Source organism: Chelmon rostratus, chromosome 4 (assembly GCF_017976325.1).
Source record: "Chelmon rostratus isolate fCheRos1 chromosome 4, fCheRos1.pri, whole genome shotgun sequence".
Classification (NCBI taxonomy): Eukaryota; Metazoa; Chordata; class Actinopteri; order Chaetodontiformes; family Chaetodontidae; genus Chelmon; species Chelmon rostratus.
Genome location: NC_055661.1, coordinates 15583962 through 15596464, shown reverse-complemented (window position 1 = coordinate 15596464; position 12503 = coordinate 15583962). Strand labels below are relative to the sequence as shown.

General features: G+C 40.5%; 2 protein-coding genes across 4 annotated transcripts in view; both read left to right on the top strand.

Annotated features, from left to right (window-relative positions):
• Positions 1-297: 297 nt before the first annotated feature.
• On the top strand, positions 298-3245 carry LOC121605936 (uncharacterized protein C2orf72). 3 transcript variants are annotated; one of them, XM_041936067.1, is made up of 3 exons: positions 298-1095; positions 1720-1833; positions 2498-3245. In XM_041936067.1, the coding sequence occupies exons 1-3, from the start codon at positions 357-359 to the stop codon at positions 2593-2595; spliced, it is 951 nt and encodes a 316-aa protein (XP_041792001.1). In that variant the 5' UTR covers positions 298-356; the 3' UTR covers positions 2596-3245. The 3 variants fall into 3 exon arrangements, 2 of the variants coding, with proteins under 2 accessions (XP_041792001.1, XP_041792002.1); XR_006006810.1 differs by lacking the exon at positions 2498-3245 and having other exon boundaries at positions 298-1191; positions 1720-1823; XM_041936068.1 differs by lacking the exon at positions 1720-1833.
• A 560-nt stretch (positions 3246-3805) lies between these two features.
• Positions 3806-12503, top strand: part of psmd1 (proteasome 26S subunit, non-ATPase 1) — a 41969-nt gene continuing 33271 nt past the window's right edge. The window contains exons 1-16 of the mRNA XM_041934897.1: positions 3806-3958; positions 4803-4846; positions 5614-5687; positions 6133-6302; positions 6554-6762; positions 7109-7252; positions 7869-8095; positions 8549-8609; positions 9267-9395; positions 9513-9601; positions 9708-9786; positions 9889-10062; positions 10332-10443; positions 10652-10848; positions 11305-11400; positions 12050-12114. Of these exons, the coding sequence (XP_041790831.1) occupies positions 3943-3958; positions 4803-4846; positions 5614-5687; positions 6133-6302; positions 6554-6762; positions 7109-7252; positions 7869-8095; positions 8549-8609; positions 9267-9395; positions 9513-9601; positions 9708-9786; positions 9889-10062; positions 10332-10443; positions 10652-10848; positions 11305-11400; positions 12050-12114 (1886 nt within the window). The 5' untranslated portion in view covers positions 3806-3942. The remainder of the gene's footprint in view (positions 3959-4802; positions 4847-5613; positions 5688-6132; positions 6303-6553; positions 6763-7108; positions 7253-7868; positions 8096-8548; positions 8610-9266; positions 9396-9512; positions 9602-9707; positions 9787-9888; positions 10063-10331; positions 10444-10651; positions 10849-11304; positions 11401-12049; positions 12115-12503) is intronic.

The following is a 12503-nucleotide window of genomic DNA, read 5'->3' as shown; positions in this document are numbered from 1 at the left end:
CACTCCGGGATCGTTTGGATTATTCGTGAAAAAATCACTTTTCTCTTTTCTTCTTGAAGCCCTTGTTGCTTTTGCTTCATGATGTCGTTTATCATCATTGTTTTATGTCTTGTTATCCATTAAAGATTAACTTCATTATCTTGTAACCTGCCTGTGATATATCTGTGTGGCCCCGCCCACCAAAAATGACGAGCCAATAGAAATGGACCCCGAGTCTTTATCCCCACCCTGTCTGCCGGTGTTCCCGATGACAGAGAGGAAGTTTCTCTGCGCTTTACCGGCCAGGAAGGTGGCAGCGGATGACCTGACGGCTCATTGTAAATAAAGCGGCTTCGCGCAGCCGTAATTGCGCAAGGATGGCAGACTCGGCCTCCCTGCAGGACACGCTGCCCGAGGAGGAGAGGGAATTTCAGAAGGCTATAGCTCTGATCGGAGGTAAAGAGAGGATTTATTTGGTGAGTGATCCATGTAAAAGTAAAGAGGTGGGCGGGGATGACGTTGGAATATTGCGAGAGTTCATCCGTGAAATGTTTCCCGGCAGCCCGGCGAACATCTACGAAACTACAAGTCCAAACGACGTTTGCGTCAAGGCAGAGACAGTGAAAAGCAGTGACATACCTCTGACAGCAAGGCCCACGGGTTTGGATTTGAGAGCGTGTCCGGAGGGAGAGAACGGGGAGGAGGAGAAGCGGCCAGCGCGCAATGGCAGCGGTCAGCGAACAGCCACGAGGAGGGCGAACATTCACAGCCTCAAGCGAACCATAGACTCTCCCGTCATCATATTCATCTTCAGGCAGACATTTCTCAGCGAAAATTCCAACCAGCTGTGCTTAAAAGAGATCTTGAAGGACGTAAAGGCACGCACGAGACACGCCAGAATCGAGCGACCAGCGTTGATCGGATTAATACGCACCGGACAGGAGAGCGCCGAGACGCATCAGTGTGCGCAACTCCTGGAGCGTCTGATTCGCTCAGTGTTCCACAAGCATTCACCTGGGACCATGTGGGTCGGCACCTTCATCCCGAAGACAGAAGCAAAGATGCTCAGCATCAAGAGAAACGCCTGCAAAGCGATTCACTCATCGCAAACAGCAGGTGTAATAACATCCACTGTCCGTCATCTTTAAGGGCTTTCGCACGTATTCAGCCACAGCAGACGTTGTTTGCTTGCTGCACTTAGTTTAGTAAAATGTGAGTTTGCTCAAACAGACGTCAGCGAGGCAGACGCTTGCAAACATGAAGTTTGAACTCCGGTGTGTTTAATCATTGCACCATGCAGATTTGTTGATGCATGCAATATTAGAGCTACAGAGCTATCTAGATTTTGAGAGTTTTTAAAACACTTAAAAGATGAGCCATGCAGATACCACACAAGCCTGCGACTCCTCAACATAATTATGCTGATAGGAAAATAGTGATGCCTCATGAAATGAAATAAGTTCACATAAATTTCATGCACATATCATCCATGCAGTTAAACGAAGTAATACAGTAGGTATTTTAATTATGTCATGGTAGATGAGAGATTTGCTACAAACACTAGTGATTTGTGTCACTGTGTGTGCTCCACTATATAGGTCAATCCCTGACATTCACAAGACCACACATTTTTCTTCCCAAGCATGGCTGCAAAGGCCCAGGAACAAAAGGAGCATTCATGAAACTAGAAAGCCCTTAGATAAGCTGCCAAATTGTTAAACGCTTATTATTGCCTTTCAGATAATACCAGGGATAGACGGAACCCGCTTTTCTGGCCATTTCAATGTTTGTTCTGGCCTCAGAGAAGAGGAGGCAGAGGCCATGCCAACAGTGCTTCAAGCAGCAGGAAAAGAGGTACCATCATCGTCCTGGAGTTCAGTTTGATTGAGCTGTACAAGCATTTCCATTCCCACAGGATGTTTTCTTTCAACTCTTCCCTTTTTGTTTTCTTCATCTGTTCCATAGTTCCTTAGTCCTGTTCAGGTTTCTCGGCGGCCTTGAGCCTAACACACAATGCACTACATGGGTAAAAGGAATGGATGCAGGTTGCATTCCATCACAGTGAAAGACAAAGACATTCACTCATCATTGGCCTCTCTGGATCAAATCACACACAGTGATCAGCAGTCACACAGAAAATAAATGTTTAATAGAAGAAGCAGAAGGCACCAGTTGACAGAATATTTAGCATTTTGGTTAAACAGTGACTTACTGTGCTCTGCTGCTCTTACTATTGCTGCCTGTCTGTCTTCAAGTGGCAATGTACAATTGAATAAAATGCAGTAAAACAAACAAACAAAAAAAAAAAATCTGGAATGCATCGACCATCAGATTGATCCTACACACAACAGTTTTACAGTAACATAATGTACCTTATTTCAACACTTTGCACATACAGTGTATGGGGAGCAGGGAAATACTTAAATCCCACTGCAGACAAGCTGTGTGATCATTATTTTCATTTTACTGAATTTTACAGTGGGTAACAGTGTTTCTATGTTGTTGTTTTTTTCTGAAGGTGACAGTGGAAGTATAGAAGAAAGCATCCCTCTGAAAACCAACTCCTTGTCTGCTGGGCCTCCTGCGGAAGGAGGATCATCTGGAAGAGACAGCTAATGGCACATGACCTGTGGCTGGAGGCATATCCGTGACAATCCTGTTTTTACTTTCAAGTTGGCCTCATGGTGCAACAGAGCCTTATTACATGTTAGTGTTTCTTCATGCTGCGCTATATTCCCACTGCTGAGCCGCCACGATTCTTCTCCTGAAGAAATAAGTTGCTAAATTGTCAAATCTGTTGCCGTCTACCTTATTTACACATTGTCTGTAATGTACAATGGTTGGTCACAAAGGGAGTTACTGTGTTTGTTATGTGGTGATGGCACATCATTTAACACCAGTCTTTTGTTTTCTGTTCTTTTTCTTTTTTGACACAGGTTTAGGTAGAGATTTTTTCAGTTATTTTAATACATATTAAAACTGTAGTATGGCTTGGCTAGAAAGCTTACAGCAAAAGTACTTCCTTAATGATGATGCATAGTCAAATATAGTGCCGGATTACCAACTGGCCCCAGTACTCCAGTGGCCATTAAAACCTGCATCACAACAGGGGCCTTGCAGCTATTTCTTTCCCCCCTGAGGCCCTCCCGCAGGTTCATCTTGCCGTAGTCTATCAATGTCTTTTTTTCATTTTCATTTATTAGTGGAGTTGTGTGCCTTAGATGATTGCTATTGATAGTAGCATTATCTTTAACAGAAACTGATGAAACTGCTTTTCACTGATGTATTTATGTAGGCTACTGGTCTGTACATTCATATAAATATGTAAATAAATCCATTTAAGCTGTGTGAGTATGCAGCTTCGTTGAAGAGGACGCTCACTGCCTATTCTTTGAACAGACTTAAAATAGGACATTAGGAGATTCGGTTGGCAACTGGGTATAAATTCCTGAATCAATACTGTGCGGTCATACATTTAGTTGTATTACTGGCATGCCAGCCTCATTGTACAGTTGATTTCCATAAAGCTCATTGGCGACACCACCGGCACGTAGACTCACAGGCAGAAGAACTGATTCACGATAGACCACCTTTAGAAGAGCCAGTCCATAAATTGGATAAGCTCAATTATTATATTTCCATACTTAATTTCAAAGACTATAGGAATATGTATTCATAGTCTATTGAATTTCTCAGACACTCCGAATTAAATTTGCGATGATACAATGAATTGTATTATATTTTCTGTGTATTTTAGTCAGGCTTAAAGTAGGGCAGCCAGCCTAGAGGTCCTTTAGAAGGGGACTTGCGGTACCGGACAAAAAGAAGTTAGCTGCGGCTGCGTTTGGTTCTACTGCTGTACATTTTCAGATACTACAAACCTTTGTTTCCTGCTTAAAAATCACACGGAATTCCACCGTCGATCCAGGATTGTGGGGCTGAGGAGGGAATTAAGAGCCAATCATGATAACATCTGCCGGTAAGTCACAGAAAGTGTTTTTATTTTGCTAGCCGTAACTTTAGCTATGTGCCATTGATTTAGCTGAGTCACATAGCTAATGTAGCAGTTGTTAGTCAGCCGTTAACCTGTGGTAGCTAATAAATCCACCAAAATATTTTTTAGGAAGGCAGAAGCGTTTGCTGTGTGTCTGTGGTATAACTAGGCGACGGTGTTTTTCACTGCACGTGTGTTAAAATGTAGGAATGGATAAAAAGTGTCTGTAACGTTAATCTTACAGTCTATAGTAACGTTAACGTTACACTGCAATCATACAGGATCCTAGCTATTCTGCAAGGAGTTCAAGTTCATGGTTCTATAAACACGAGAATGTTTTTTCGTATTCGAAAGAAACAAACGCGTTAAAATTATTACACCCCTTAATTTGCTTTGGCCCTTAATATGTCCTAGTGTCAGTGTAGTGTACAAAACGGGTTCAGATTTGACCGCTGAAGCTGTTTATTTTTCCCTGCCTAATTACGTTATAAAACACTACATTTTTAACATGTGAATTTCCTGTGAGTTGCATACTTTGATATAACCTGTAGGTGCATTTTTAAATATTGTTGCTAATAATCCCACTTTATTCAATTACGTATGTATATATATAAGGTGAACTTTCATCAATGCAGCTGGCATTTAATGCGTGTTAATATTAATTATTTTACTGTAGTACTGTATTTGAAGATAACATTGAAGACAGGTACTAAACTCATTTTGCTGGCATATGTTTTGTGTAATTTGTGCTTGGTAGGAAAAGAGGTTATTTGAATTTCATTAATCAAGCAATTGCTGCATCAACTTTGTTTTCCTTTTTTTTCCCCAGCTGGGATTATTTCACTCCTTGATGAGGAGGAGCCACAACTGAAGGTAAGAACCAGACCAGGTGCCTGAAGATGACAAACCCCCTTTAAAGAGATAATTTAATGTCATGTAAGATGCAACTCAGAAGTACAGAAATTGAATGTAAGTGTGCTTTTCTTACAAATAAAATCACACATGTTTTAGGACACCAGCTCCTCTTAAATTGTTTCATAAGGAGACAGAGGTAGAGCCTTTTAGCATGCATGCAAAACAATCCACCAAGCAGCTGTTAAAAATACAACTTAAATTTCTAGAGAGCTTCAACCTGTACTTTCAATATTGTATTGAAGAGTCCTGGAGGTTTCCTTAGAGGTTTGAGGTGTGGCAGGATGTTCTCTCTGTACAGACAAGGAGGCACTTACAGTATTAGGGGAGGTAAATAGATCTGTCTGTGCCCTGTTTCCATTAATTGTTTCAACTTCCAATGCATGATTGGCCACATTAACAAGAGGCTATAACCTCTGCATGCCTCACAATGCAAGCTTAAGATTTTATAAATCGTGGTTACAGTCAGCTTTGGTCAGTGCTACGCCTCGACATTCCCATAAGATTTGAGTAAGGCTGCACCTGATGACATCAACAGAAGCTGTGTGTGTGTGCGTGTGCAACTTTCTTTAATGAATAGAACTCATCACTTTTGTCTACATAAATAAACACGGTGATGGAAGATAGTGAGTAAACTAAGATGGATCTAATGTAATGACAAAATTGCGATGTGACAAAAGCGAACACAAAAATGTAATGTCTCTGCAACATCTCTGTTTCACTTGCAGGAGTTTGCTCTACACAAGCTAAACTCCATTGTGAATGACTTCTGGGCTGAGATTTCGGGATCTGTAGATAAGATGTAAGTACGACTGATGAGCTTGGAAACAATAACTGACATAGTTGTTGCTACATTAGGCAGTAGAAGCTTGAGTGCCTAGTTTTATTCTTTCTACATCTGCAGTAGTGAGAAAGATTGACTTACAAAATCCTTTACCTTACAAGTGGTGACACATTCAAGAAAGCATTGACACATTAGATGGAGGTGAAATTTAATGAGCAGTGTGTCTCATGATTACACAGACTCCTGAGTGTTCCTCAAGGGTGTACGATTGACTAGAAAGTTTCCTAAGCAGATCTCTGCATCCTTCCGAAATTCAGAATTTTCTGCTTTGTGGCAGAAACTGCTCTGTGGGACAGAGAAAAGATAATTTTAGATTTGATAATTTACCATCAACACTGATATAAAAAGATCTTTTGCTAGTCCCATTTTTTTACTCTTATATAACATCCTTGTCCACTCACAGCGAGGTCCTGTATGAGGATGAGACATTTCGGAGTAGAGCATTTGCTGCCCTGGTGGCCTCTAAGGTTTTCTACCACCTTGGAGCCTTTGAGGAGTCTCTGAACTATGCTCTCGGTGCTGGAGAGCTTTTCAATGTCACAGATGACTCCGAATATGTGGAGACCATCATTGGTGAGTGATTTTACAAAAACACTTGACTTACCTGCTTCGTGATAATGTGAAATTTCTGTTGTTTGGATACTGCTGTGACTCTTGCCAGTGTGAAGTAAATAACTTAAATGGGAAAAGCAATTCTTTCCTCCAGGTTGCAAACCTGCCAGGGCTTTCTCATTGAGAAAGCCAGTGAATGACATATGGAATAAGATGTTGACTTGAATTGTGCCATTGTGTTTTTAAAATCCCTTTTTTGTCTCTGCTGCTAGCCAAATGCATCGACCACTACACCAAGCTGCGGGTGGAGAATGCTGAGCTGCCAGAGGACGAAGAGAAGAAAAGCATCGACCCCCGCCTTGAGGGCATTGTCAACAAGATGTTCCTGCGTTGCCTAGACGATCACAAGTACAAGCAGGCCATTGGCATCGCCCTGGAGACCAGGCGACTTGACATGTTTGAGAAGACCATCTTGGAGTCGGTCAGCAGCTGTTGTCATTCACAGTTCACTTGAGATTAGTTTGGAATATTTACTTCTAGCTTTAATAATCACCAGAATATCTCTAAATCTTGTACAAGAGTTTAGCATACTTTTACGATAATGATGATGTGATGATAATACCTCAAAACTTTAATAGAGTTTACAAGAATCACTTTATTCAAATACAGTCTGCCTTGACATTAACTAATTTCACTGAACATAATTTGTACAGGCATAATTCTCATATAGGAGTCTTGATTTCAATTGATCACCTATTGATCAAATAAATTGTATCAAATTATTACTTTTCATAACACCTTTTTACTTTTTTCCCCTTCTCATGCAGAATGATGTGAGTGGCCTCCTTGCCTATAGCCTGAAGGTGTGCATGTCCCTGATGCAGAACAAGAAGTTTCGCAACGAGGTCCTGCGGGTGCTGGTCAAGCTCTACATGAACTTGGAGAAGCCTGATTTTATCAATGTCTGCCAGGTACCACGATCAGATCCTCAAAAACACTTTTTTTTGCATTTTCATTGACTGAGTTGAAATTTTCTCCAACACAAACCTTGATTCATTAGGAAACTGTTAGGATGCATTTTGTTGTGTTTTAGAAGTTGTAATTATCAATATTTTTTATTTAAATATACTTTTTTTTCATTCATCGTTAATTTGTTGCCTAGGCATTTTAGCATGTTCATTTACACTTTGTGCTATTTTAACTTACTTAATTCTTTGATTGCTTGTAGTGTTTGATGTAGGTTTGCAGGGTCATTCTGATGAAGCCACCATAATATAGACTCAGTTTCCAATTTATAAAAAACACCTAGCTAAATCTAATACAGCAGTCCTGTAATAATTCCTACCGTCAAATTGTTGATAATTGGAGTGTATTTTAATCTGCATAAGATCATCAGCTTTTTATACTCATTATACTAGCTTAAAAAAAGCTAAAACTTAACAAAATTAGTATTAAGTCACACCAACTGCTATTGATGTTCTCCATTTACTGGAACAGTAAGAAGCAATGCTATATACTGATTTGTTCCGAAAAACTGTTAGAACCTAAAATCGCTCTCTAATCATTTTTTTCTCCTCACCTCTCCAGTGCCTGATTTTCCTGGATGACCCACAGGCAGTGAGTGACATCCTGGAAAAGCTAGTAAAGGAGGACAACTTGCTGATGGCCTATCAGATCTGCTTTGACCTGTATGAGAGTGCCAGCCAGCAGTTCCTCTCCTCTGTCATCCAGAACTTGCGCACTGTTGGAACACCAATCCCTGCAGTCCCTGGCTCTACAAATACAGGCACTGTGCCCACGCCAGACAAAGACAGGTGGGCAGGGAAAGAGAATAATGACATGCTAATAAATAACTAGACTGACGCACTGAGTCTTATTCATGTTTACAAGTGCTTAGACTTTTCACTGCTAATTTTTTAGGCTTTAGAAAGAGTTCCTAGGAAAGTAACCAGAAACCCCTCACACACAATGTTGAACACACCAGTAGGGGGGTTCAGTACACAAGTTCCAATAATTCAGAGACAGAATATTTAGGATCGCGCCCTACAGGCTTTGTTCTTTGGTGTGCATGTGTTTTATATCTTTGCTTTTACTTTCTGAATATAATAATAAGAATAATAAGGCCCAATTAGGCCAGAAACAGTGAATATGTGGGAGAAATGGGGCTACTAACTGAAACTGTGCATTGGCTTCATTTGAGTTATCGAGTTACTTACATGTGATGAAATGATTCAGCGTTGACCATAGTTGTTTTTCGTGCGTTACAGTGATGCAATGGAGACAGATGACAAGGCTGGCAGCTCCCCTGCTGGAAAGACAGCAGAAATTGTAAGCTCTTTGGATTTGGATGTCCAACCTCAACTTCAAAAAATTTGGGACGTTTTGTACAATGTAAATTTAAAACAATCAATTGCAAACAAACTGTGTTTACCGACAGCGGTTAATGAAATGTGCCTGAGCCCATGTAGTAATATCCTTTGTACAATCATGTGTTCGCAAAGTGGTGAACCTCGCCTCCATCCTTGCTTGTGAACAACTGAGCCTTTCCAGAATGCTCCTTTTCATAGCCAGTCATGATACTATCACCTGTTACCAGTTAACCTGTTTACCTGTAGAATGTTCTAAACAGGTGTTTTTGGAGCATTCCACAACTTTCCCAGTCTTTTATTGCCCCTACCCCAACTTGTTTGAAACGTGTTGCTGCATCAAATTCAGAATAAGCAGATATTTACAGACATCAATGAAGTTGATGAGGTCAAACATTCAATATATTGCCTTTGTACTGTTTTCAATTGAGCATATGTCAAAAAGGAATATCAGTTTATCATATGCTGTTTTATTTATGTTTTACGCAGAGTTCCAACTTTTTTGGAATTGGAGTTGGGATATTTTTGTGATACCAGGTGCCCTTCATTTTTCTGTGTTTAAATAAAGCAACTTTGATTTTGATTGACAGATTGTCATATTGCTTCTGTGTTTATGTAGAAAGATGAGCCTAAAGACCAGAATGCCAAGATGATCAAAATCCTTAGCGGGGAGATGGCCATTGAGTTACACTTGCAGTTCCTAATCCGAAATAACAACACAGATCTAATGATCCTCAAAAACACAAAGGTAATGTACAGCAACAAGATGAAATGTTTAGCAACTAACATATTGTTTACACAGACGGATGAACTGCAGATTGTACAATATATAATTTTCTTTCTTTTTTTTTTTCGGTCACTTTAGGATGCAGTTCGAAATTCCGTGTGCCACACAGCCACAGTAATAGCCAACTCTTTCATGCATACAGGAACCACAAGTGACCAATTCCTCAGGTAATTATGCTGTCAGAATGGAAACATATGTCATAGCATAGACAGAATGACAAACACAATCACTCCAAGTGACATTTTGACCAAAGTTTTTTGTTTGACTTTGTAGAGAGAATTTGGAATGGCTTGCAAGAGCCACCAACTGGGCAAAGTTCACAGCCACAGCAAGTCTGGGTGTCATCCACAAGGTAAATTTCTGTCTCTGTGATGATAATATAATGCAAATTAAAAATAATATTTTGCATTTTATTTCAGATTTAATTTTGGACATGACGTGGTGTGTTTTTCAGGGTCACGAGAAGGAGGCTCTCCAATTAATGGCCACCTACTTGCCCAAAGACACCTCCCCTGGCTCAGCCTACCAGGAGGGTGGAGGCTTGTATGCTCTGGGACTCATTCATGCCAACCATGGTGGGGACATCATTGACTATCTACTCAGTCAGCTCAAGAACGCCAGCAATGATGTGAGTTTTTTTTTTTTTTTAACGATTACTTTGAATCCTTGCTCATTGTCACATATATACAGTACACTTAAATGGGACTCATGAAATTGCTGAAAGAAGGGAGTCATCTGTTTTAAGTAGGTAATAAAATTAGACCAGAGAATTTATGTTCACTTGAATTTAGAATTAAAAGCTTCAGTTGAAAGTTTGTGTCTGAGACCAGCAGCACTATGCCCCTTTTGGTAAATTTATGTTTCTCTCATGGTCTGTTTTCTTCTTCTGGTTTACAGATTGTCCGTCATGGGGGTGCCCTTGGCCTTGGTTTGGCTGCGCTGGGCACAGCCAGACAGGATGTTTACGATCTCCTCAAATCCAACTTGTACCAGGATGATGCTGTTACAGGTGTGAAGGCCTTTAACAAAATTAACAAAGAAAATTGCAGTATGGTTGCACAGAAATAATAAAGGATATTAACAAATGACTAATAAATGCTTGAAAATGAAAATTGTGTTTTTAGAAAAATGAAAAAATTTGCCTAGTCAAGTATAGATGAACATAAAAAACGTAAAAACAAAATAAGCCTTGCTGACAATAGCATGTGTGCTCTCAGGTGAAGCTGCGGGCCTGGCCCTGGGTCTGGTCATGCTGGGCTCTAAGGCAGCCCAGGCCATTGAGGACATGGTGGGCTATGCTCAGGAGACACAACACGAGAAGATCTTGCGTGGTCTGGCAGTGGGGATAGCCCTCGTCATGTATGGACGAATGGAGGAGGCTGATGCCCTCATTGAAAGCCTTTGCAGAGACAAGGTAAGGCTGGGAGGCCATTACAAAGCATGTCATGTACACCATGAGATCAGTGGTGATTTACTTTTCAACAACAACGAAGGTTGCAGTACTTCTCTTGCATTGGTGCAGCTTACGCATATTTTAGGAATATATATGGAATGACACAAGTATGATTAGTCCCTAGAGATAAAGAAGTGGGGAGGATATTTAAAATATAATCTCAGTGTGTCTTACTAGGGCATTGCTCTGCATAAACCTTGCTGGTGTAACGTGCAGTTCCAGTGTTTGATGTATTGAGTCCTGTATGTACTCATACAACTTGTGTCTGTATTTCATGTAACACATGAGTCTCTTCTCTGTACTTTGTGCCAGGAATCCTTGAGCTAGATGTGGGAAATGACTCAAACTATGTTGATTGTAGTTGTGCACGCAGACACAAAGTCTCAAAGTTCTGCTTTCCTTCAATGTCTATGATAGGACCCCATCCTGCGACGCTCTGGTATGTACACAGTTGGCATGGCCTACTGCGGCTCTGGGAACAACAAGGCCATCCGACGCCTGCTACATGTCGCTGTGAGTGTTTCCTGTTTGGCCCTCTTCACAACACATTACTTCACTTAGTGGAAGACAGGCTTATCCTACTGGCAGTGAAATAGTTGCCAATTGCCAGGACAGCACAACTGTTGCGTTCATCACAATTCAAAGTGGTTTAGTTGTTAATTAGAATTATTTAAAAAAAACTCCATTTTAATTTCAATTTGGAGGCAAATATTTGTCCTTGCTCAAATTGTGTCACATTCAGCTTCTACGTGGCACATCAGTGTTGTCCTATGCCTAAAAAAGCCTGAAGCTGAACTAATGGTTCTGAATCCATTTAGCTTTATATTAAAGCCAGTACAGATTATTGGAACCACCTGAATGCACCATGGGTCTGACATTGCAACACTTTTAACAAGGAAAAAGAAAAAGATTATGACATTACAGTGGAAAGTATTATGTGTATGCCAGTCATTGTGCTTGCTTTCAGTAGCTACATTTTGCAGAGTTGTGAACAACTTCTTGTCCTGTAGGTGGCACTTTATGCAAGCTAAACTTATCAGATGATAGAGTATATTCCTCATACTGTGAACCATAAGGGAGCTACATCATTAAAGTTAATTGCAGATTTTCTGAGTCTCAGTATAGCTTTGGTTATTTGACTGCTTTGCTTATCTTCATTAAGGTGAGTGACGTGAATGATGACGTCAGAAGGGCTGCTGTCGAGTCCATTGGCTTTATCTTGTTCAGGTAAGGATGAGACTGAATTACTCGGTCTCTGTTTAGTTTCTTTACATGCATTGGAGCCTCACACAGAGTGCTTTGTCTTAAAATACTGCATTTCTTTAGTTCATTTTCACCTATGCACAATGTACTGTAGACACAGCACTGCTTTAGCACAAACCATTGCAATCCCCATCAAGTGTTTGTTTTGTGTTGCTTCTGTTGCCCTGGATATCCCTAATTTGTAGTTTTGTACTGCTGATGTGATGTTGTTTGGCATTTACAGTTTCTCTATGGTGTTACAGGAGAATTTAGATGCACTGCTGTCTAGAATTTAAAATGACCTGGCCTTCATGGAAGGTATTCCTCTGTAAGAGGAAGCTAGACGTATTCGTCATTGTCACTCCCATTATCAT